The 22,553-nt window shown below is 44.5% G+C and overlaps 3 protein-coding genes across 3 annotated transcripts; 1 reads left to right on the top strand and 2 right to left on the bottom strand.

Annotated features, from left to right (window-relative positions):
* Positions 1 to 671: 671 nt before the first annotated feature.
* On the bottom strand, positions 672 to 2,548 carry BCR41DRAFT_327838 (hypothetical protein). Its single transcript, XM_022021673.1, has 3 exons — positions 2,405 to 2,548; positions 1,347 to 2,261; positions 672 to 1,249 (listed from the first exon to the last, which is right to left on the bottom strand). The coding sequence occupies exons 1-3, from the start codon at positions 2,474 to 2,476 to the stop codon at positions 677 to 679; spliced, it is 1,560 nt and encodes a 519-aa protein (XP_021876947.1). The 5' UTR covers positions 2,477 to 2,548; the 3' UTR covers positions 672 to 676.
* Positions 2,549 to 2,933: 385 nt separating this feature from the next.
* Positions 2,934 to 6,403, top strand: BCR41DRAFT_389711 (Sds3-like-domain-containing protein). Its single transcript, XM_022028151.1, has 9 exons — positions 2,934 to 4,541; positions 4,627 to 4,708; positions 4,811 to 4,866; positions 4,970 to 5,121; positions 5,227 to 5,332; positions 5,441 to 5,598; positions 5,715 to 5,892; positions 5,994 to 6,139; positions 6,255 to 6,403. The coding sequence occupies exons 1-9, from the start codon at positions 3,224 to 3,226 to the stop codon at positions 6,342 to 6,344; spliced, it is 2,286 nt and encodes a 761-aa protein (XP_021876946.1). The 5' UTR covers positions 2,934 to 3,223; the 3' UTR covers positions 6,345 to 6,403.
* Positions 6,404 to 6,798: 395 nt separating this feature from the next.
* Positions 6,799 to 8,508, bottom strand: BCR41DRAFT_425633 (hypothetical protein). Its single transcript, XM_022030609.1, has 2 exons — positions 7,440 to 8,508; positions 6,799 to 7,342 (listed from the first exon to the last, which is right to left on the bottom strand). Exons 1-2 carry the CDS (start codon positions 8,320 to 8,322, stop codon positions 7,023 to 7,025), a joined length of 1,203 nt encoding a protein of 400 aa, XP_021876945.1. The 5' UTR covers positions 8,323 to 8,508; the 3' UTR covers positions 6,799 to 7,022.
* Between the last annotated feature and the right edge of the window lie 14,045 nt (positions 8,509 to 22,553).

The raw sequence follows: 22,553 nt of genomic DNA, 5'->3' as shown, positions 1-22,553 counted from the left end.
AACTTTGCTCAGCATTAAACCTACATTTATGAACGAATCAGAGCAATGCGTTTAACTATGCTGTGGAATTTTACGTGCTACTCAATTGGGACGATGTGAACGTCGGATTTATGGTGTTCTTTACCACGTAGCTGAGGAAAAATAAAAACAGTTGATATTTTCTGGAGTGTATGAGTATTGAGTGGCGTTTTGTTCATTGATGTCGTCTCATACAACGTGTTATAGAGAGGATTGGGTGTATTAGAGTTACCTCCAGTAATTACACGTTTTAATTTTGATATTGGTTCGAAAGAGAGGGTATCCCTGTTTAGATCAAAGAATCGTATCGTCTTAAGGAATTGATCTAGGTTCGATATTACTCTTTGCACCTGAAAAGATGGGATTTAGGCTGGAAGAGGCATAACGAATTTATCCTTGTTTTTGTTTGGTGGATATTGTAACGGCTGATTCAGATGCCGTAGCCTCATTATTTACAGTCTACTGTTGCAACAGTAGGATAGACGTGTTCGTCTTATGAATTCCCAAGTTTTGACGAAGAAAATAATAAGCGCGCTATCTTAGTGATATTGAATGGAGTAGGAGGTGCACAGACGCCTTAATGTACCAACATAATGCTTTAATGATGACATGACATGATATGCAAGACAAAATTTGGAAAAAAAAAAAAAAAACACCTCTACTTCTTCACAATCTTCTTCTTAGGAACGTTGGATTTGACCTTGGTCTTGCCTTTCTTAATGCCTAGATCAACTTTAGCGCCTTTCTGTGACCGCTCGCCCTCAACAATGATGCCTGCCTTCTTTTTTGTCAAGATGTGTTTCTCATTGGCTTTTCGAGCCTTGAATGCCAATCTCTTGGCCACACCATCCATAACAATGGGTGCATGCTGTGTCTTAGCAGGCTTGTCATCTTTGTCCTTGATACTACTCTTAGCACCCTTTACAACCCCTGCCATAGATCGAGGCCCCATACCATTAGTCTTCTTATTTTCTTCCTCGAGACGCTTGCAGCGCACAACTCGCAGCTTGCGTGAACCCATCTTGGTATCATGTAATCTCAGAGCAACATCAACGCTGGCACGATCCTGAAACTGAACATACGCAAATCCCTTTCCAAGGTTGGTCTTATTGTCGCGGATGATGCGCACGTTCTCAATATCACCACAGTCCTTGAAAAAGTTCCAGAGATCTTCTTCCTGCGCATCAAAAGCCAAATTACCGACAAACACGCTCTTCTTGGGTTGATGTTTCTATAAAATAATGAGAGTTTAGTCTTCCGTTTGTGGTCATGAATATGGGCAGAAACTGTCCGTTCTAAAGGTTATCAAAATTTTCGGGGTTTTATACCTTGGCACCATCAACTGTATCAACACGTATATGCTTGTTGAGGAAGAGTTGTCCGTTTAAGGCAGCAACAGCCTTGGCTACTGATTCTTTGTTCTTGAAGACAATATACGCATTCACAACATCGCGCTCAGGATGGAGTTTTCCTGTGATAAACGCAACCTTGCGAGGCAACAATTCTGAAAAGGCAATAGAACGAAAGCGAATCGACTCCACAGGACCATACTGTGCAAAAGTCGACTTCAACTTTCTAAACTGAGCCTGGGCCATACATGCTACTGCAAGGTTGCCAACAAAGACCGTCCGTGCCTGTCTTTCAGGGTCGTCTTTGGTGGTGTTTGGTGAAGCAGCCTTATTATCCAGGTCAACATCCTCTAGCTCAACTGCATCCGTGCTCTTTGCTTTCTTTGATATTTTGCTGTCCTTTGCATCAAGTGACTCCGATAATGAAGTATCGGCCTTGCGTTTGTTGTTTTTCCTAAGAGACTCATGGACGAGGTCCTCAATTTTTGATTCTTCCATATCAACGTCTTTACCATAATCATGTTTGGTTTGCTGCTGAACTAATTCTTTGGTTTCCTTGGGTGTATTGTCACCCATCTGGGACTCCCTCTTGGTCTTAGGCTTCTTTGCTGATGTAGCTATTAGCTTAGCTTCATATTTATCCTCAATACTCGCTTTACTCTTCTTCTTATTACTGCTGTCCTCTTCATCTTCCTCCTCCTCGTTTTCGTCCTCATGGTCGCTATTCATATCATCATCTGCACCCTTCTGTTTGTTTTTTTTGTCCTTTCTTGAGACAGGCGTGGATTTGGGCTTGGGCGTCTTAATTTTTTTTTTTGGTTGATCGGTTAGGTCCTCTGGATATGGTTTACGAATCTTAGCTGGAATTGGTGCTGGTGTCGCAGAGGGTCCAGCCTAGAAAAAATAGAGAAAAAAAGCATGGTATAAAGTAGACAAGAGATAGAAAAAGAACAAAGGTGGTGAATGATAGACGTCCCAATGTCCATTACAATATCGCTGTATATTCTTTTTATTGAGGTTGAAGATAAATTCCTTACACTATTCTTGAAGAGCGAGTCAAGTGTACTCTCGACAGTCTTTCCCTGGAGCAAAGAGGCGGTCAGGGACATTCTGAGCGGTTTGGGATTTGTGAGTGATATGTGAGTAAATTGTAGGGTCGTATGGTAATATGCAGAAAGGGGATTATGTGCAGGTTTTTTTTTTTTTTTTTTTTTTTTTTTTTTGTTTTTGAGGGTGGCTTTGTCTATTCTGGTAGTCACAACAGCTCACCACCACTGGAGTTTGAGAACCTGTTTGATATGGGAGGGCAGACTTTATTTGTATATCCAGACTGAGTTCAGTTAAAGAGGGGCATACCTCACTGTCTTCTTTTCCTCCTTTTCTTTTTTCATCGCATCCTGTTATCTATTTCGGTATGCGCAAGCATCATGAACAATGTTCTCATAGATTGACCACAAGCCGGAAATAGTCAGCACGTGCAGGGTTCTAAAAGAAATCCTGTTTTTATTTTTATTTTGCAAGATAGGGACTTCCCTTTTCTCCCATATCAAAAAAAAAAAAAAAAAAAAAAAAAAAAGTACAGAAAAAAAGAAAAAAGAAAGCAGAACAAACACTAAAAGGCCATAAGTCACTCAACAAGGATACCACATTCTCATTCTCTTGCAAGCGTGTCTTCATTTATTCATCCACTTCCAGTCTTACTGGTCTTTCCTTTTTTATTTTTGGCAATTCGACTCATTGCAGGGCTCTACTTATTTCATCCGCGGAGCATTGACGGAAGTGGCTTCAGTCAGGACAGATAATCAAGCCTCGAATAATTTATCAATACTACTGACAGCAGCAAAGCCGGATCCGACATGAAAGGTGGCAGCAAGGATAAGACACTAGTCCCTTTCAAAGAGAAGCAAGATCAGGATCCAATACAGCAAACCACTCAGGATAAGCGCTTAGAAGGGACGAATAAAAAAGAAAAGCCTGTAGAAGATAAAGTTGTTACGTCTTCGCGCAACTCCAACGAAAGCGACGCAGGAACAGACGGCCATGACCATTCCCCCAATGGAAAGAAAGTTGATTCTATAGCATCTTGGGACTTGACAAAGTCTATTCCTAATGCTAATAAGAAAGAGAATGATGTGGAGATAAATAGTGTTTCCGCTCAGGCAGTAGACTTAGATACACCCATGGCTGAAGCACCATTCACCTCCGAGAAAAATGGGTTATCAGGTATGGGCGAAAAGATCAATCAAGAAGATCTTGATGGTGCTCTGCTGGATGGAGCCTTAGATGACTACGATGATCTGGACCAAGATACGGAGGATACTGAGGTTGGCAATGGAGAGGATGATTTTAGTGACGACGACGACGATGATGACGATGATGACGGGTTCTCGAATCCCAGTGATAGGATAAACTCAGCAGGAAAGCCAAATATGAATAATGTAAAGCTCGAAGATCATGATATGGATACAGCCGACGAGGGAACAGATCAGGATCATAAAAGTAGCATAGCGGCACATTCTGAAGACTCTGACAGCGATCTTCCTGAGCTAGAAGAAAGCGACAATGAACATGAGGATGAAGAGGATGATGGAGACGCCGATGGAGAGGGTGCAGATGGTGACGACGAGGAACCAGAAGACGAGGATGATAATGACGAACCTGCAAAAAAGGTAAATGAGGTTAGGAAGGAGACCTCATTTACACAAAAGCCAGTTCTTAACCGGCCTTCCGCAGCAGATGAACTTAAGGATAGTGGAGACGATCTGTCCGATCTCTCAGAGTTTGACGATACAGATGATTCAGACGAAGATGATCATATGCTCGAGGTAAAATCAGTTAACAAGGAGTCTATAGCCAATATCCCTGCAACAGCCCCAGCGATGACAGCAGCAGGAAATGCTAAACAAGTTACGGGTGGGCGCAAGCGACCATCACAAGAACCTGTTAAAGAAGTTACTAAGCAGGGAGAGGTGGACACTGTTAAGGAGGAAGGGAAGAGAGATGGAGAAAATGAAGAAGAGGGAAGAAAGGAGGGTTCTAACGGTAGAGTGCGGCTTAATGAGAAGAAAATATCTGATGTAAACGAAGCGCATCATACGGACAAGGAATCAGGATCAGAAGTACCGGAAGAGGAAGAGGAGGAAGAAAAGCCTGCTGACGAAGAGGAAGAAGAAGGTGAGCATTGAATCCGCTCAAAGTCTTTGGATATTATTGGCCGCCATGACTAATTAACCCATTATCCTTTCATAATTCGCAATAGATCTGGAAACAAAGCAACGCCACAAAGACGCTCTAGAAGCACTTACGAGTATCGAAATTGAGTTTGCTAATCTTCGAGACAAGTACGTCAAGTGTTGGAAATGATTTGGCTAATCTTTTTATTGTTGCCATCATTACTATTGTGATTGTTGTTAATTTTTTGTTGTGCTGATAATTTTTTCCAGGATGTATGAGGAGCGTATGACCGAGTTGGATCGTGAAGTTGAGATGATTAATGCCGGTAGGTGAGATGGGAGTGTCTAATTACTTGTTTAAGATGTTGAACTAGCAACAGTAATTTTGAACATTGGCATATTTTACATTGTAATATTCATATCTTTCAGGCACGCACCCCGAGCTATCATCATTAATGCAAGAAATCGAACAAAAGCGAGAACAGCGATTGCGATTTGCGGGAATGGGGAAAAAGTATTTGATTGACATCGCTCAGAGTGCATATCAAGTGGCGGAGTACAGAGCACATTGCACCTTTCAGGTAACACCCTGAGAAACAAACAAACATAAAAAAAGGTAGAAAGGGTTTGGTTCTGTCTGAGTTTTATTGCTGATGAGCACTTTCGTTCATTTTCTATATATTTAGTCCGCGCGACGCACAACTCGTTCAGATATGGTACGAGCACTAGGCAAAAAACAGCAGATGATGATGATGGAGTTAACCCTATCTTCTGGTACCCATAAACGCAATGGTAAAATATAATATTGCGGACAATTTTTTTTCAGCGATACTTAGATCTCAGTTGCCTCTGCTAACAGATTTTTTTTTTCTCCATTTGTTAATAACCTATATTTCTTAGTTATTGACGACAAAGCAACACTTGTGCGTGCGCGAAAAATGAGGCGAGCCGAAGCAGACGAGCTAAGGGTTGTAGTGGAAAGGTGTGGTTTCCCGACAAGCTCAAAGTTACGCCCAATCTCGAATTCAGAGCTGGACAACGATTTCACAGCCATGGGAGTAAGTGAGCGGGTGCAAACCCGATTTTTGCCTGTGCCAACAACAACCAGCTGGACTATAATACAGTTTTCCGGGTGCTAATCCAATGTGGATTTTTGGCTGTTATGACCAATCAGCTTGCTCGCCCAGTACTTCCTGTCAATTCCACGGAGCAATCAACGAATTCATCATATACATTAGGACATATGCCGCCTTCAATGCCTATTCCATTGTCGTCCATGCCTTCGCGATCCACTTCAAATACCCGATGGCCAAATCCTATGGATCACCCTCCTCAAAATATACCACAACCTGGTGGGTATCATGGTGTGTACCATACTTGATTGGAGCGATTGTTCAGTATGCAATGGACGTGAGACTAAAAAAATTTTAACTATCGTCCGATGTTTGACCAGGTTCACGCCCAGAAGTCGAAATTTATTTAGATGGCAGTCGATGTATGATTGACGGCATATGGTACAAACCTAACGATGCTGTAGTGGTGTTAGATGCAGCAATAGGACAGTACAGTGCCAAGTATCTCTATGTGGCCACTGATGAGGTGGGCCTTTTTATTTTTATTTTATTTAATACACTTGATGGAGATGTAGCTCGATAATCAGATCGATGAACATGTTAAAATACTAAACAAAGTCTTCATGCCGCATCATTCATAGATTATACTCCAGAGGACAGACGGATCCAAGACAAAGCTACATCTCGGCTTGTTCAGGGGACGCAAGCTGTGCATGCAACCTAGGCAATAATGTTGTTTAACAGTTATAAAAGATTTTATATTAATGTTACATTTCTTGTAACACATGCGATAAGAACATATTCCTTGTGACCAGCTGGCATAAAAAGACAGGAGCGTAATCTTTTGCACAACCAGTGGATTCTTTTTCAATCATCACTCGCTTTAGTCTATTCCCCTTGATTGCATGCAAAATAACTCTTTCATTCGCCGCCCTCTTCTTTGATTTCGTTAATGACATGCTGCTGTTTAGCATTTGTATAAGAAAAAAAAAAAAGATAACGCCTGAGCATTGGTTTCGGCCTGTCTCTTCATGAGAATGGGCGCAACCGCCAGGCTTATTAACAAAGCTAATTCTCAGTAGCTTGTATTCGTCTTTGAAACGCAATCAAGGAGAGTGAAGAAGAGTATGAGTCAATCGAGAGATGTGAAGAGTACTGAAATGAGAAAGATTGAGAAGGTTTGATCCATGTTTATTGAGGAAATGATGATATCTCAGGTACTTCTGTTAATACCTAATGTTTTCTGGTATAGTGATATATTAGAGGCTTAGGAAATGAAGAAATACTCACAAAGATACTGATCCTCTTGTCCTTCACTGAAATATAAATTGTTTTTTAATGAGGACCTTCGTAATGTAGTACGAGTAAATCACAAGTTAGCATCAAGGCAATGATAATAAAATGAAAATTTAAAGTGTGATTCCCTTTTTAACCGCAAATGCATGCAGCATTTCATCGCATCCAGTGAGTGCGTCCTGACTTTCCCAAGTGGATTCGTTCTCTGGATATCCAACCCACTTGATCAAGAATTTATGCTTCTTGCCACGTAAGGCCTTGTAGTCAAGAATCGCCTCTACTTCATATTCAGATTCCTCCTCCTCCTCCTCCTCCTCCTCCTCGTCATTATTGTTCTCTTCATACTCTTTGTCTTTTTTACTCGTCTTTTCCTTATTTTCCTCGTCCTCTCCTTCCCTCTTCGTTGATTTTTGCCTCTTGGTGAGCTTGTTGTCTAAATGATTGATAGATGGACACAAAAGTGTAAAAATCAGTAAAAAAAATTCGGCGCGGTCACTATTTATCCACTGAAACTTCCAAAATATCTTTACCTGTCTCGCTGTGTCTTTTAGAGCCTGTTTTCACTGCCACATCTACAGCATGAGGTTTTCTGGAAATAATCGTAGTCGAGCTTCTCCTTGGAAGAGCATGCGTAAAAATCCTTTCAGAATGGTCAACTGGTATCGGAGATAAGGGCGATGTACGCTTGGACTTAGATCTAGTATTTGAAGACGAGGTTGAAGGCGAAGATGGAGGCGAATGTGGCACTGTTGATTTCGGTACGGATGTTGATGCTGGTGTCACTGCCGCCGCTGCCGCCGCGGCTGCCTTGGAGGCAACAGTTGTCACAGCAGCCTTGACCGAAGTCGCTACCTTACTAGCGGAAGCATCGCTGGTTTCTTTAACCAGAGCATTAAATGCTAGAGAAAGACGGTCTAAGGCTTCTTCCGTGGCCACAGTGCCCTCCGGAAGAATAGCACCAATGATGGTTCTTATATGATCCTGCTTTGATGTGGCTTTTTTAGAGCCTAAGGATGATGGCGCAGCAGACTTGTTGTACACAGGAGCATACGACACGGGTTTCTTTGCTCGCCTATTCGCAATTGATACTATCGCCTGGCTAATCATTTGATCAGGGTTCTCCGGTATGTCTGTATAATCTGAACTACGTCTCTTTTGCGGATGGGATGTTTCCTCAAAAGCCAGTGTTGATTGCTCCTCCGGATTGCCATTCTTTTGCTCTTGTCCAGGTAAATTATCATGAGGAACGTTAACTTCCTGAGTAAAGTCAGCTTCACTTGATGAGTCGCTGCTTGCTTCAACAGTCTCTGCAGCTGTCTCTGTAATTGATGTTGTTGTTGTCTTAAATGCAGAAATTTTGACATTAACAGAATCAGTCGTCCTGTCAATGTCCATTACGTTGGCATCAGTCATATTTTTTTTGGATGCCAACGAAGAGAAAAGATTATTGAAGGATGAAGAAAGAATGGTGGGTAAATCCTGCTTTACAGGAAGCACAACCAAATATTGCAAATGTATAAAGTTACAAAGACTGTCCTTGTCTCTTCCACAGCAAGCAGGATAAAGAGTAAGGAATCGTGTTTTATAATGGTGAAAGGTGTTACGACAAATGAAAAGTATCTCACAAAAGGCAAAATAACAATGAACGCGTATAAGCTAAGCCACGTAAACGTAATAGCTTTAAGGGGCATCCTACAAGAATGACTTTCGTGTAACCTACATTCCACCAATGAAAATCTCCTTCCTTTCCCACAGCACACCTTAATGCTACCGGGTTGAATTTTGTTCACGGGACTGCTAATGATGACCAGGAATAGACAGTCCCTAGGCAAGCATTAAAATGTTTCATGTGGCTGCCAGCAGTGCTCCTATTCGAACTGAAATTTTGTCAATTGATATTTATTTTTTTAATCTGAAACATCATAATTGACAAAATTTCAGTTCGAATAGGAGCACTGGCTGCCAGCCAGCAAGGTTATAATGCGACGAACAACACAATTAACATGAATCAACAAAATACTTTGTTGCGATCATGATTCAAGGAACAGTCACGTGCATGATTAATTTACTCCGCGTCAATTGGTCACTCCAATCCTCTTATAGTGCCGTTCATCTAGTCACGAAAAAAAATGGGAAAACCTTAATTTGTTGGGTTTCGGGGTCACCGCAGTCACATTGTTTATGAAGTGCTAATGGCCACTAATTTAGTGTACATCAAACGTCCTATCCTCCCATCATCTTCAGAAATTCACTCTCTTATACAACTGCGTCATATTGAAGATACAATGGGTGGTTTAAATAAAACAAAGTGACGCTTGCGAGATGCTCCTCAAAAAAAGGCAAAGCGCAGAGCTATCGAAGCAGCACAAACGTAAAATATATCACCTCAGAATTTGCAGATAGAGACAGTAGCTGACTCAGTTGTTGTAGAGGTTAGCAGCATCGAACTCGAGGAGGATTTAGTCAAGCCTCAGCATAATCAGGATTGGGATGATATAAAGAACGATCCAGAGACTGAGGAGGAGTCGGGAGCAGTGCTCCTATTCGAACCATTCGAATCGAATAGGAGCACTGGTCGGGAAATGAGACGGAAGAGGAAGATTGGGTTAAGGGGGTGTGCTCCAACAACGATTTCTGGCAGAAGCTGCAGCCCCGGAGGTAATCAAGCGCGACTTAGGGACACAGAAGTCGGAGGTGAAAAATACTCCATGAATTATCCCAATAACTGGTATACACCAAAAAAGCAAAACCAGCCAAAGGGATGCAACGGGTTCTTATTGAAAGAAAGCTTTGGAGGGAGGGGCTCAAGAAGATATGCGCGAGATACAAGGAGAATGTTTACTCTACTTTCAGAGATTCATGTTGCGCTACTCGTATCTTGAAGCTGCAGCCGCAGTGCTCCTATTCGAACTGAAATTTTGTCAATTATGATGTTTCAGATTAAAAAAATAAATATCAATTGACAAAATTTCAGTTCGAATAGGAGCACTACTATGGACTGGCGCACTAATGACCTCCACTTCACACATAATGGCAATGCCGTGTGAAATATTCCAGGATCATAATAAGTAACGAGAACGAAAGAAAGATGTGTTTATTATGATCCGGGGATCTTCGTTAAATAAAAAGGGTAAAAATCTTAGCTATAGTAAAAACCCATGTAAATGACTGCTAATCGCAACACCGTGCACTGGTCATGCAGAGGGTTTCAAACAATTCAATTACAGCTAAGTCTCATGGGCTACTTATGGGTCACATGCATTTCCAAAATGCCGCGGCACAGCCAGGCAGCGAGGTTTATCTCGCTACAGTACAGCTCCCTCATCCCTCAACAAGTACCAATTCCGACATACACCCTGATATTGCGTCAATTATACAGGCTGAGTCCCCCGATGTCTTTCCTGACTCACTCCCTGCAGGTCTTCCACCAGACCGCGGCAATTCTATGAAAATTGAAACAGATCCCAACGCAGATCCACCTGTTCGCCCTTGCAAGCGAAATCACTATAATAATTTTGTGCAACATTGTATTTCGCCCATATTTCTAGAGCATTCCTTGCAACAGGATATTAACTAGTATAAATAGGTCTACTTTTCTATCTAGTTCTGTAGCATGGTTCCCCCTGAATAAAGATACCTTTATTGCACCCTTAGATCCCCCTAGAACACTACCTTGATTTTTGCATTGGTAGCAAAGGAAACCACGACCACACCCAGAGAACTACAATTACCATTGAATTTCACCCCTCGCCATGGAACACTTGAATAACGCCCTTTCGTCCATCGATCTTCCTCTGAACATTCGCGAAGCCATAGCTACTGCTTTTAATCAGGCCCTCTCTACTGCTAAAGCCAACGAAGCCGCTGAGAATGACCTAGCCAGAACCCTCGCCACGGTCCTAAAGCCACAGAAGCCTACGCCTTACGAAGGAGCTATTAACGCTGTTGCAGCCTTAAACTTTGTCGACAGCCTGGAGGAGTATTACACTATTGTCACACTCACGCCATCCAAATGGGTTCGATACGCTGTCCTCAGTCTCAATGGCGAAGCCAAGGCATGGTGGAGAGATTCCGGGTTGAATCTCGATACACCTTGGGCTGACTTCCGTAAAGCATTCCTCCGTCAGTTCACCCCTCCAGATTCTGCGAATGCAGCTCGCCGAGCGTTGGATAAACTTCGTCAGGGAAGGATGAGTGTGGCAGAATATACGAGCAAGTTTAGAAGCCACCTACGTCTGGCTACAAATCTCGACAAAGACTCTGCTTTGCAAAAATACATGCTAGGCCTTGAGCCCGAAACAAGCAAGCAGGTAAGACTTAGACAGCCAGAGACGTTGGACGATGCCATTGAGCAGGCGACCATTGTCCACAGTATTCTACATCCCATCGATGCCACCCCTGTATCCGCTACCCCGAACGCCTTATCACCCCATCATGAGAATAATTCTGGCCCTACACCAATGGATCTCGATAACATGAGAATGTTGGTTGCCAACCTGTACACCTCTCTCCATCAGCAACGACCAAACAGAAACCACTCCAAGCCAAGCTCGCTACCCAAGCTCACAGCAGCTGAACGAGAACGTTGCGTTCGTGAGGGGCGTTGTTTCAGATGCCGGAACCGAGGTCATAGAGCCGAACAATGCCAACGCACCTCTGTCTTTAATATAGAAAACAATGACCATACGCTTTCTGAGTCGGGAAAAGAGGAGGGCGAGCAGTAAACCAGGCCTGCCTCGCCCCCTCTAGCCCCAGCCTTCAAGCCCTGGATAATAGAGGGCATGGTCAGTTACAGTTGATGACTACAAATAAAAATCCTTTGTGCACAAATATAACATCCATGCCCCTTTCTGATCACTCTATTGCTCCCACTGCATCTACTTCCTTACATCTACTCTCTAAGTATTCACCTCATCCTGATCCCCATTCCCCTACTCATTCCTCATTGCTAAAAAACAATCCCCTCTCCGACCCTATTTTCCCCTCCACTGATCCTTTCACTGTTTCCACTTCACTCACTTCCACTCATTCATCTACCCCTAGTTCATCCAATCGCCACTCCCATTGTCGTAACGAAATTCGCCTTCAATCCTTCAGCCTTACCTATGACAAACATAAAAACTCTCGCCGACTTCTTACTTTCATTGGAGCAGTGAATGGTCGACCTGCGCGCATTCTTGTAGATGGAGGGGCCGAAGGCAATGTCATAAGTTCCTCTTTCTGCGAGAACACACATGTTCCGCTAATTGAGGGTAGACCCATTCCTGTCATTCTTCCCAACGGTACCGAGACAATTGCTCAGCACACAGCCACGTTCACCCTCGCCCGCAACGCGTACCAGGATAAAATCAACGCCATTGTTTATCCTCTATCCAAATACGACCTAATTTTGGGTAAACCATGGCTGACGGATATCAACCCTCGCATCAATTGGCGAACAAATGATCTGCATTTTGAATACCAAGGTACCCCGGTCTTGTGGCCTTGCACTGGCATCGACAGGAAGCCTAGACAGCGATCTTCCGTCATATCTGCTCTTAACTTCCTTACCGTTGCCTCGGAACCTGATGCCTCTGTATTCCTCGCCCAAGTTCGAGTCCCAGTACCTGTCTCTAGCAGTAGTTCTGAACTACCGGACTCTATCAAGCAAATCGTTAAAGTCGAATTTCCTGATGTCTTTCCTACAACGCTTCCCGATGGCCTTCCCCCTGACAGAGGTGATAGCATGCGTATAGAGACTGACCCTTATGCTGACCCACCTGTCCGACCTGTCATCAAATTGTCGATCGCTGAGCTTGATCAACTGAAGAAGCAGCTAACTGATCTTTTACAAAAAGGATTAATTTCACTGAGCACCTCACCATACGGTGCTCCAGTCCTCTTTGTGAAGAGAAAGGATGGCTCGCTTCGAATGTGTGTTGATTATCGGGGCCTGAACAAGATCACAAAGAAAAACAGGTACCCCCTACCACGGATCGATGAATTGATCGACAGATTCAGAACAGCTAAATGTTTTACCAAGCTGGATCTACTCTCGGGCTATCATCAGATGCGTGTCCATCCTGATGATAAACACAAGACCGCGTTCCGAACTCGCTATGGTCACTACGAGTTTAACGTCGTACCTTTCGGTCTTACAAATGCACCTGCAGCGTTCTCAACTATGATGCGTAACGTACTTGATCCACTTCTTGATAAATGTGTTGTTGTGTATCTCGATGATATTTTAATTTACTCCGATAACGAGAAAGATCACTTAGGGCACATCCGACAAGTACTCTCCCTCTTGCGTCAAGCTGGGCTTTATTGTAAATTATCCAAGTGTTCCTTCATGCAGGAAGAGACTGAGTTCCTAGGCCATGTCATCTCCAAGGATGGACTCAAGACGAATGGCGGACTTGTCAAGGCAATAAGGGAATGGCCAGTACCAACAACCCAACGACATGTGATGCAATTCCTTGGTTTGACTAATTTTTACCATCAGTACATTTCTCATTACGCTGATATTGCTCTTCCCCTCACACAATTGTTAAGCTCCAATAAGGAATTCCACTGGGGAAAATCTCAACAAGACGCCTTTGAGACTTTGAAAAGAGCAGTGAGCTCAGCACCAGTTCTTAGGATATTCGATCCTGCCCTCTCTACAGCAGTCGAAACAGACGCTTCAGGCTTTGCAATTGGTGCTGTCCTGTTCCAGACGGACCAAAATGGTAAATCACGACCAGTAGCTTTTACTTCACGCAAGCTCAACCCAGCGGAACGCAACTATCCTACACACGAACAAGAACTGCTGGCTGTGGTGCATGCTCTGAAGACATGGCGATACTACCTTGACGGTTCTCACTTTGTCGTTTATACCGACCATGCCACTCTACAACATTTTCCTAGCCAGCCGAACTTGACTCGCAGACAAGCAAGATGGATGGAGTTGCTTCAAGAGTATGATTTCGTATTCAAGTATAAACCTGGTTGTAATAATTAAGAGAGACAAAAAATGATTTTATTATAATTATTAAAACAAGCCTTTTTATAGGCTTAAGGCTATATACTGTCACACCTTCCCATTTTAAAAAAAATTATAGTCTATGTGTTTTCTTGTATTTCTTCAGCATCCTGGTGCAGTTTGTAAGGGTGCTCTCTGGCTGCCAAGTGGAGTCCTCTCTAGGGTAGCCTTTCCATTTAATGAGGAACTCCTGGCGATTGCTACTGAATCGATGGTCTAAAATAGCTTCGACCTCGTATTCCTCTTCATCATCAATAATTTCAGGCGGCGGCCGTGTTGGAACTCTGGGCCCTAAGGCCTCTGGCGATGGAATGTATTTTTTAAAACGGTCCACATGGAACACATCATGGATCTTCATGAAAGTTCTAATCGGAATGATACAGGCTGAGATGTTTTTCAGATATTAGAAGTCAAGGAGATCAAAAGTTGTTTTTATTATTGTCAAACGAGAGCCTTTTATCAAGGGCTCTCTATGACTGTCACATGATATTCTGACCTTATGAATAAAAATGGAAGTGCACCTGAGGTGCACTCCCAAGCCTCGGTACGTAACACAGGCGAGATTTGTTCGACAATGGTATGAGGCCCAGCGAATAATGCTCGGAGCTTTTCCGTCGGCCTGTTCTTATCAGCATCAACGGTGATATCATCTGTGCTGAGTAGTACCTGGTCTCCAACAGTAAATGAGTGATCACGTCGGCGTGCATTTGTGCAAAAGTCAAGGTAGTGTTCTAGGGGGATCTAAGGGTGCAATAAAGGTATCTTTATTCAGGGGGAACTATGCTACAGAACTAGATAGAAAAGTAGACCTATTTATACTAGTTAATGTCCTGTTGCAAGGAATGCTCTAGAAATATGGGCGAAATACTATGTTGCACAAAATTATTATAGTGATTTCGCTTGCATCCTTCCCGTCATGAAGAAACCTATTATCTTGTTTTTCTTGAAGCCTCAAAGACGGCAAGCGCCTCTTTAGCGTTTGCGAGCGAAGATTTTGTTTCCCAAGTAGCTTCATCTAATGGATAGCCTTTCCAAAGAACGAGCCACTTAGGAGTTTTGCCAAACATTTTGAAGTCAATGATTTGTCGACTTCATACTCCTCTTCTCCATCTACAAGCTCGGGGGCAGGGCGTGGTGGTGAGCGGTCGCCGAATTCACGAGGTGACTCAATATAGGGGCGAAGCAGATCGGCATTAAAGACTGGATGCTGATGCATGTCAGGCGGTAGTTCCAGCTTGTAGGCATTTTCATTGACCTTCGAAATGATTTTGTAAGGGCCTATGTACTCAGGTTCCAGTTTCTGCGACGGCCTATTTTTATGTCCCGCGACAGAGATGTTTTCCGAGCTTAAGAGCACCATGTCACCCACAGCAAACGTAGCAGGCCTGCGAGTTTTGTCCGCTTGGGCCTTTTGCCTATTCTGCGCTTCGATGATGGCATCTTGAGCTAGCGCCAAATTCATCGACTGGGTTCGAACAAAATCACTGACAGCCGGAACATTGGTATCAGGTGGCTTTAAAAGAGATCCAGGGACTAGTGGATGGTGACCATAGTTCAGAAAGAATGGGGAGAAGCCTGTCGTAGGATTGACAGAGTTGTTGTATGCGAACTCCATCATAGGCAGTAAAAGATCCCAGTCGTTTTGCTTGTACGATATGTAAGAGCGGAGCATTTCTTCTAATGTTCTGTTGGCGCGCTCTGTTTGTCCGTCTGATTGTGGATGGAAGGCAGTAGACATGTTAAGTTTGGTGCCCATGAGCTTCATCAACGTTGTCCAGAACTTGCCGGTGAAACGTGAATCTCTGTCTGACACAATTGTCCGAGGCATGCCGTGCAGTCTAAAAACATTGTCGAAAAAGAGTCGTGCAACATCAGAGGCAGTGTCGGTAGTTCGGCTAGCGCAGAAATGAACTTGCTTGGACAGTTTGTCCACAAAGACCGTGATCGCGTCAAAACCTCTGGCTGTCTTCGGAAGCTTGACAATGAAGTCCATTGTTACAGTATCCCATCGTTGGCTTGGAATTGCCAAAGGTTGGAAAAGCCCTGCAGGAGGCTTTAGTGAAGGCTTGTTACGCTGGCATTGCTCACAGGAAGCAATGTATTTTTTTATATCCCTCGCCATGCGTGGCCAAAAATATGTTCGTCGCATGCTACTGTACGTTTTATCGAATCCCAAGTGGCCTGATATAGGAGCGTCGTGAGCGTCATGCAAGAGTTGTGAACGGAGTCCGTCGTCCTTGGGTATGCAGAGGCGAGGGCCTTGTCCAGCGTTGATCCAGAGTAGACCATCAACCACGAAGTAACGATCCGAGGTGGAGGCATCCTTATACTGATGCACGAGGGGACCTAGAATTGGATCGTGTAGGTAGCAACTGGCTAGTTGTTTTCGAATACCAGGGTCTAGATTGATATCCAAGGAGTTCAAAGTAGTAGGTGTAGCCTCCAAGTCCTTGAGGTCCGGTCTTCGCGAAAGAGCATCAGGGACGACGTTATCTTTACCAGGTTTATACTTGAATACGAAATCATACTCTTGAAGCAACTCCATCCATCTTGCTTGTCTGCGAGTCAAGTTCGGCTGGCTAGGAAAATGTTGTAGAGTGGCATGGTCGGTATAAACGACAAAGTGAGAACCGTCAAGGTAGTATCGCCATGTCTTGAGAGCATGCACCACAGCCAGCAGTTCTTGTTCGTGTGTAGGATAGTTGCGTTCCGCTGGGTTGAGCTTGCGTGAAGTAAAAGCTACTGGTCGTGATTCACCATTTTGGTCCGTCTGGAACAGGACAGCACCAATTGCAAAGCCTGAAGCGTCTGTTTCGACTGCTGTAGAGAGGGCAGGATCGAATATCCTAAGAACTGGTGCTGAGCTCACTGCTCTTTTCAAAGTCTCAAAGGCGTCTTGTTGAGATTTTCCCCAGTGGAATTCCTTATTGGAGCCTAACAATTGTGTGAGGGGAAGAGCAATATCAGCGTAATGAGAAATGTACTGATGGTAAAAATTAGTCAAACCAAGGAATTGCATCACATGTCGTTGGGTTGTTGGTACTGGCCATTCCCTTATTGCCTTGACAAGTCCGCCATTCGTCTTGAGTCCATCCTTGGAGATGACATGGCCTAGGAACTCAGTCTCTTCCTGCATGAAGGAACACTTGGATAATTTACAATAAAGCCCAGCTTGACGCAAGAGGGAGAGTACTTGTCGGATGTGCTCTAAGTGATCTTTCTCGTTATCGGAGTAAATTAAAATATCATCGAGATACACAACAACACATTTATCAAGAAGTGGATCAAGTACGTTACGCATCATAGTCGAGAACGCTGCAGGTGCATTTGTAAGACCGAAAGGTACGACGTTAAACTCGTAGTGGCCATAGCGAGTTCGGAACGCGGTCTTGTGTTTATCATCAGGATGGACACGCATTTGATGATAGCCCGAGAGTAGATCCAGCTTGGTAAAACATTTAGCTGTTCTGAATCTGTCGATCAATTCATCGATCCGTGGTAAGGGGTACCTGTTTTTCTTTGTGATCTTGTTCAGGCCCCGATAATCAACACACATTCGAAGCGAGCCATCCTTTTTCTTCACAAAGAGGACTGGAGCACCGTATGGTGAGGTGCTCGGTGAGATTAATCCTTTTTGTAAAAGATCAGTTAGCTGCTTCTTCAGTTCATCAAGCTCAGCGATCGACAATCTGATGACAGGTCGGACAGGTGGGTCAGCATAAGGGTCAGTCTCTATACGCATGCTATCACCTCTGTCAGGGGGAAGGCCATCGGGAAGCGTTGTAGGAAAGACATCAGGGAATTCGACTTGAACGATTTGCTTGATAGAGTCCGGTAGTTCAGAACTACTGCTAGAGACAGGTACTGGAACTCGAACTTGGGCGAGGAATACAGAGGCATCAGGTTCCGAGGCAACGGTAAGGAAGTTAAGAGCAGATATGACGGAAGATCGCTGTCTAGGCTCCCTGTCGATGCCAGTGCAAGGCCACAAGACCGGGGTACCTTGGTATTCAAAATGCAGATCATTTGTTCGCCAATTGATGCGAGGGTTGATATCCGTCAGCCATGGTTTACCCAAAATTAGGTCGTATTTGGATAGAGGATAAACAATGGCGTTGATTTTATCCTGATACGCGTTGCGGGCGAGGGTGAACGTGGCTGTGTGCTGAGCAATTGTCTCGGTACCGTTGGGAAGAATGACAGGAATGGGTCTACCCTCAATTAGCGGAACATGTGTGTTCTCGCAGAAAGAGGAACTTATGACATTGCCTTCGGCCCCTCCATCTACAAGAATGCGCGCAGGTCGACCATTCACTGCTCCAATGAAAGTAAGAAGTCGGCGAGAGTTTTTATGTTTGTCATAGGTAAGGCTGAAGGATTGAAGGCGAATTTCGTTACGACAATGGGAGTGGCGATTGGATGAACTAGGGGTAGATGAATGAGTGGAAGTGAGTGAAGTGGAAACAGTGAAAGGATCAGTGGAGGGGAAAATAGGGTCGGAGAGGGGATTGTTTTTTAGCAATGAGGAATGAGTAGGGGAATGGGGATCAGGATGAGGTGAATACTTAGAGAGTAGATGTAAGGAAGTAGATGCAGTGGGAGCAATAGAGTGATCAGAAAGGGGCATGGATGTTATATTTGTGCACAAAGGATTTTTATTTGTAGTCATCAACTGTAACTGACCATGCCCTCTATTATCCAGGGCTTGAAGGCTGGGGCTAGAGGGGGCGAGGCAGGCCTGGTTTACTGCTCGCCCTCCTCTTTTCCCGACTCAGAAAGCGTATGGTCATTGTTTTCTATATTAAAGACAGAGGTGCGTTGGCATTGTTCGGCTCTATGACCTCGGTTCCGGCATCTGAAACAACGCCCCTCACGAACGCAACGTTCTCGTTCAGCTGCTGTGAGCTTGGGTAGCGAGCTTGGCTTGGAGTGGTTTCTGTTTGGTCGTTGCTGATGGAGAGAGGTGTACAGGTTGGCAACCAACATTCTCATGTTATCGAGATCCATTGGTGTAGGGCCAGAATTATTCTCATGATGGGGTGATAAGGCGTTCGGGGCAGCGGATACAGGGGTGGCATCGATGGGATGTAGAATACTGTGGACAATGGTCGCCTGCTCAATGGCATCGTCCAACGTCTCTGGCTGTCTAAGTCTCACCTGCTTGCTTGTTTCGGGCTCAAGGCCTAGCATGTATTTTTGCAAAGCAGAGTCTTTGTCGAGATTTGTAGCCAGACGTAGGTGGCTTCTAAACTTGCTCGTATATTCTGCCACACTCATCCTTCCCTGGCGAAGTTTATCCAACGCTCGGCGAGCTGCATTCGCAGAATCTGGAGGGGTGAACTGACGGAGGAATGCTTTACGGAAGTCAGCCCAAGGTGTATCGAGATTCAACCCGGAATCTCTCCACCATGCCTTGGCTTCGCCATTGAGACTGAGGACAGCGTATCGAACCCATTTGGATGGCGTGAGTGTGACAATAGTGTAATACTCCTCCAGGCTGTCGACAAAGTTTAAGGCTGCAACAGCGTTAATAGCTCCTTCGTAAGGCGTAGGCTTCTGTGGCTTTAGGACCGTGGCGAGGGTTCTGGCTAGGTCATTCTCAGCGGCTTCGTTGGCTTTGGCAGTAGAGAGGGCCTGATTAAAAGCAGTAGCTATGGCTTCGCGAATGTTCAGAGGAAGATCGATGGACGAAAGGGCGTTATTCAAGTGTTCCATGGCGAGGGGTGAAATTCATTGGTAATTGTAGTTCTCTGGGTGTGGTCGTGGTTTCCTTTGCTACCAATGCAAAAGTCAAGGTAGTGTTCTAGGGGGATCTAAGGGTGCAATAAAGGTATCTTTATTCAGGGGGAACTATGCTACAGAACTAGATAGAAAAGTAGACCTATTTATACTAGTTAATGTCCTGTTGCAAGGAATGCTCTAGAAATATGGGCGAAATACTATGTTGCACAAAATTATTATAGTGATTTCGCTTGCAATTTGCGCCTCTTGCCTGCCTCTCTCTTGCCTCTTCCATGGCTTCCTTTGCCAACGTAAGCGCCGCGCTTTGGGACTCCAAAAATTCTTTCACACTAGGGGTTGATGATGTGTGGATGGTAGTTGTAGAAGAGATGCTGGGACACGCGGGTTAAATCCAGCATTCAAGAAAAAAGGTGAAAATCCAGTTGACGCGTTAACCGAGTTGTTGTAGGCAAATTCAGCAGCGGAAAGCAATAGGTCCCAATTGGTTTGTCGTTGATCTACAAACGCACGAAGGATTGTTTCCAATGTCTGGTTGGCGCGTTCGGTCTGGCCATCTGTCTGCGGATGAAATGCTGTGGACAAGGCGAGTTTGCAGCCCATGAGCCGATGGAGTTCTTGCCAGAACTTGCTAGTGAATTTTGTATCACGGTCCGAGACGATGGCTGTAGGCATGCCGTGAAGCCTGAACACGTTGTCAAAGAAGAACCTAGCCACATTTGAAGCCTTGTCTTTGGTGGTGCTAGGCACAAAATGCACCTGCTTGGAGAATTTATCAACAAATACTGTGATGGCGTCGAAACCTCTAGGAGTCTTGGGAAGCTTGACAATAAAATCCATCGTCACAGTACTCCAGCGTTCTTTGGGGATCGCGAGGGGATGGAGCAGGCCTGCAGGGCGTTGTCGGCTAGGCTTGTTGCGTTGGCAGCTTTCACAGGTTTGGATATAATTGCGAGTATCGCGAGCAATCCTGGGCCAGAATACATAACGACGAAGGATATCATAGGTCTTATCGAATCCGAGATGTCCGGCTATAGCGGAGTCGTGAGCGTCGTGGAGAAGGGTAAGACGAATATCAGACTTCTGCGGAATACAGACTAGGTTTGTTCCGCGACGCCAAACATATAAAAGTCCATCATGTAACGAGTAGCGAGGCGGAGGACATTTCTCAAGGCAGAATTTATAGATCATGGAGAGCTTTGGATCATCAGCGTAACTCTCAATCAGGCGCTGCTTCAGGTTCGGTTCTAGTTCGACCACAAGTGAGTTGACGGCGACAGATTGTAGATGCAAAAGTCATGGTAGTGTTCCAGGGGGATCTAAAGGTGCAATAAAGGTATCTTTATTCAGGGGAACTATGCTACAGAACTAGATAGAAAAGTAGACCTATTTATACTAGTTAATGTCCTGTTGCAAGGAATGCTCTAGAAATATGGGCGAAATACTATGTTGCACAAAATTATTATAGTGATTTCACTTGCATCCTTCCCGTCATGAAGAAACCTATTATCTTGTTTTTCTTGAAGCCTCAAAGACGGCAAGCGCCTCTTTAGCGTTTGCGAGCGAAGATTTTGTTTCCTAAGTAGCTTCATCTAATGGATAGCCTTTCCAAAGAACGAGCCACTTAGGAGTTTTGCCAAACATTTTGAAGTCAATGATTTTGTCGACTTCATACTCCTCTTCTCCATCTACAAGCTCGGGGGCAGGGCGTGGTGATGAGCGGTCGCCGAATTCACGAGATGACTCAATATAGGGGCGAAGCAGATCGGCATTAAAGACTGGATGCTGATGCATGTCAGGCGGTAGTTCCAGCTTGTAGACATTTCATTGACCTTCGAAATGATCTTGTAAGGGCCTATGTACTCAGGTTCCAGTTTCTGCGACGGCCTATTTTTATGTCCCACGACAGAGATGTTTTCCGAGCTTAAGAGCACCATGTCACCCACAGCAAACGTAGCAGGCCTGCGAGTTTTGTCCGCTTGGGCCTTTTGCCTATTCTGCGCTTCGATGATGGCATCCTGAGCTAGCGCCAAATTCATCGACTGGGTTCGAACAAAATCACTGACAGCCGGAACATTGGTATCAGGTGGCTTTAAAAGAGATCCAGGGACTAGTGGATGGTGACCATAGTTCAGAAAGAATGGGGAGAAGCCTGTCGTAGGATTGACAGAGTTGTTGTATGCGAACTCCATCATAGGCAGTAAAAGATCCCAGTCGTTTTGCTTGTACGATATGTAAGAGCGGAGCATTTCTTCTAATGTTCTGTTGGCGCGCTCTGTTTGTCCGTCTGATTGTGGATGGAAGGCAGTAGACATGTTAAGTTTGGTGCCCATGAGCTTCATCAACGTTGTCCAGAACTTGCCGGTGAATCGTGAATCTCTGTCTGACACAATTGTCCGAGGCATGCCGTGCAGTCTAAAAACATTGTCGAAAAAGAGTCGTGCAACATCAGAGGCAGTGTCGGTAGTTCGGCTAGCGCAGAAATGAACTTGCTTGGACAGTTTGTCCACAAAGACCGTAATCGCGTCAAAACCTCTGGCTGTCTTCGGAAGCTTGACAATGAAGTCCATTGTTACAGTATCCCATCGTTGGCTTGGAATTGCCAAAGGTTGGAAAAGCCCTGCAGGAGGCTTTAGTGAAGGCTTGTTACGCTGGCATTGCTCACAGGAAGCAATGTATTTTTTTATATCCCTCGCCATGCGTGGCCAAAAATATGTTCGTCGCATGCTACTGTACGTTTTATCGAATCCCAAGTGGCCTGATATAGGAGCGTCGTGAGCGTCATGCAAGAGTTGTGAACGGAGTCCGTCGTCCTTGGGTATGCAGAGGCGAGGGCCTTGTCCAGCGTTGATCCAGAGTAGACCATCCACCACGAAGTAACGATCCGAGGTAGAGGCATCCT

Source organism: Lobosporangium transversale (assembly GCF_002105155.1).
Source record: "Lobosporangium transversale strain NRRL 3116 chromosome Unknown BCR41scaffold_52, whole genome shotgun sequence".
In the NCBI taxonomy this organism is placed as follows: domain Eukaryota; kingdom Fungi; phylum Mortierellomycota; class Mortierellomycetes; order Mortierellales; family Mortierellaceae; genus Lobosporangium; species Lobosporangium transversale.
The sequence above is the reverse complement of the archived record's forward strand: the minus strand, read 5'-3'. Positions and strand labels throughout refer to the sequence as shown.

What these genes read in the sequence shown, in the direction of transcription:
- BCR41DRAFT_425633 (XM_022030609.1), bottom strand. Translation starts at nt 8,322, where the DNA reads ATGACTGATGCCAACGTAATGGACATTGACAGGACGACTGATTCTGTT. An exon ending in TAAAAGACACAGCGAGACAG is followed by an intron (nt 7,343 to 7,439) that starts GTAAAGATATTT and finishes TCAATCATTTAG; the next exon opens with ACAACAAGCTCACCAAGAGG.
- BCR41DRAFT_389711 (XM_022028151.1), top strand. Translation starts at nt 3,224, where the DNA reads ATGAAAGGTGGCAGCAAGGATAAGACACTAGTCCCTTTCAAAGAGAAG. An exon ending in AGTTGAGATGATTAATGCCG is followed by an intron (nt 4,867 to 4,969) that starts GTAGGTGAGATG and finishes CATATCTTTCAG; the next exon opens with GCACGCACCCCGAGCTATCA. An exon ending in GAGCACATTGCACCTTTCAG is followed by an intron (nt 5,122 to 5,226) that starts GTAACACCCTGA and finishes CTATATATTTAG; the next exon opens with TCCGCGCGACGCACAACTCG.
- BCR41DRAFT_327838 (XM_022021673.1), bottom strand. Translation starts at nt 2,476, where the DNA reads ATGTCCCTGACCGCCTCTTTGCTCCAGGGAAAGACTGTCGAGAGTACA. An exon ending in ACTCGCTCTTCAAGAATAGT is followed by an intron (nt 2,262 to 2,404) that starts GTAAGGAATTTA and finishes TATTTTTTCTAG; the next exon opens with GCTGGACCCTCTGCGACACC. An exon ending in ATACAGTTGATGGTGCCAAG is followed by an intron (nt 1,250 to 1,346) that starts GTATAAAACCCC and finishes ATTATTTTATAG; the next exon opens with AAACATCAACCCAAGAAGAG.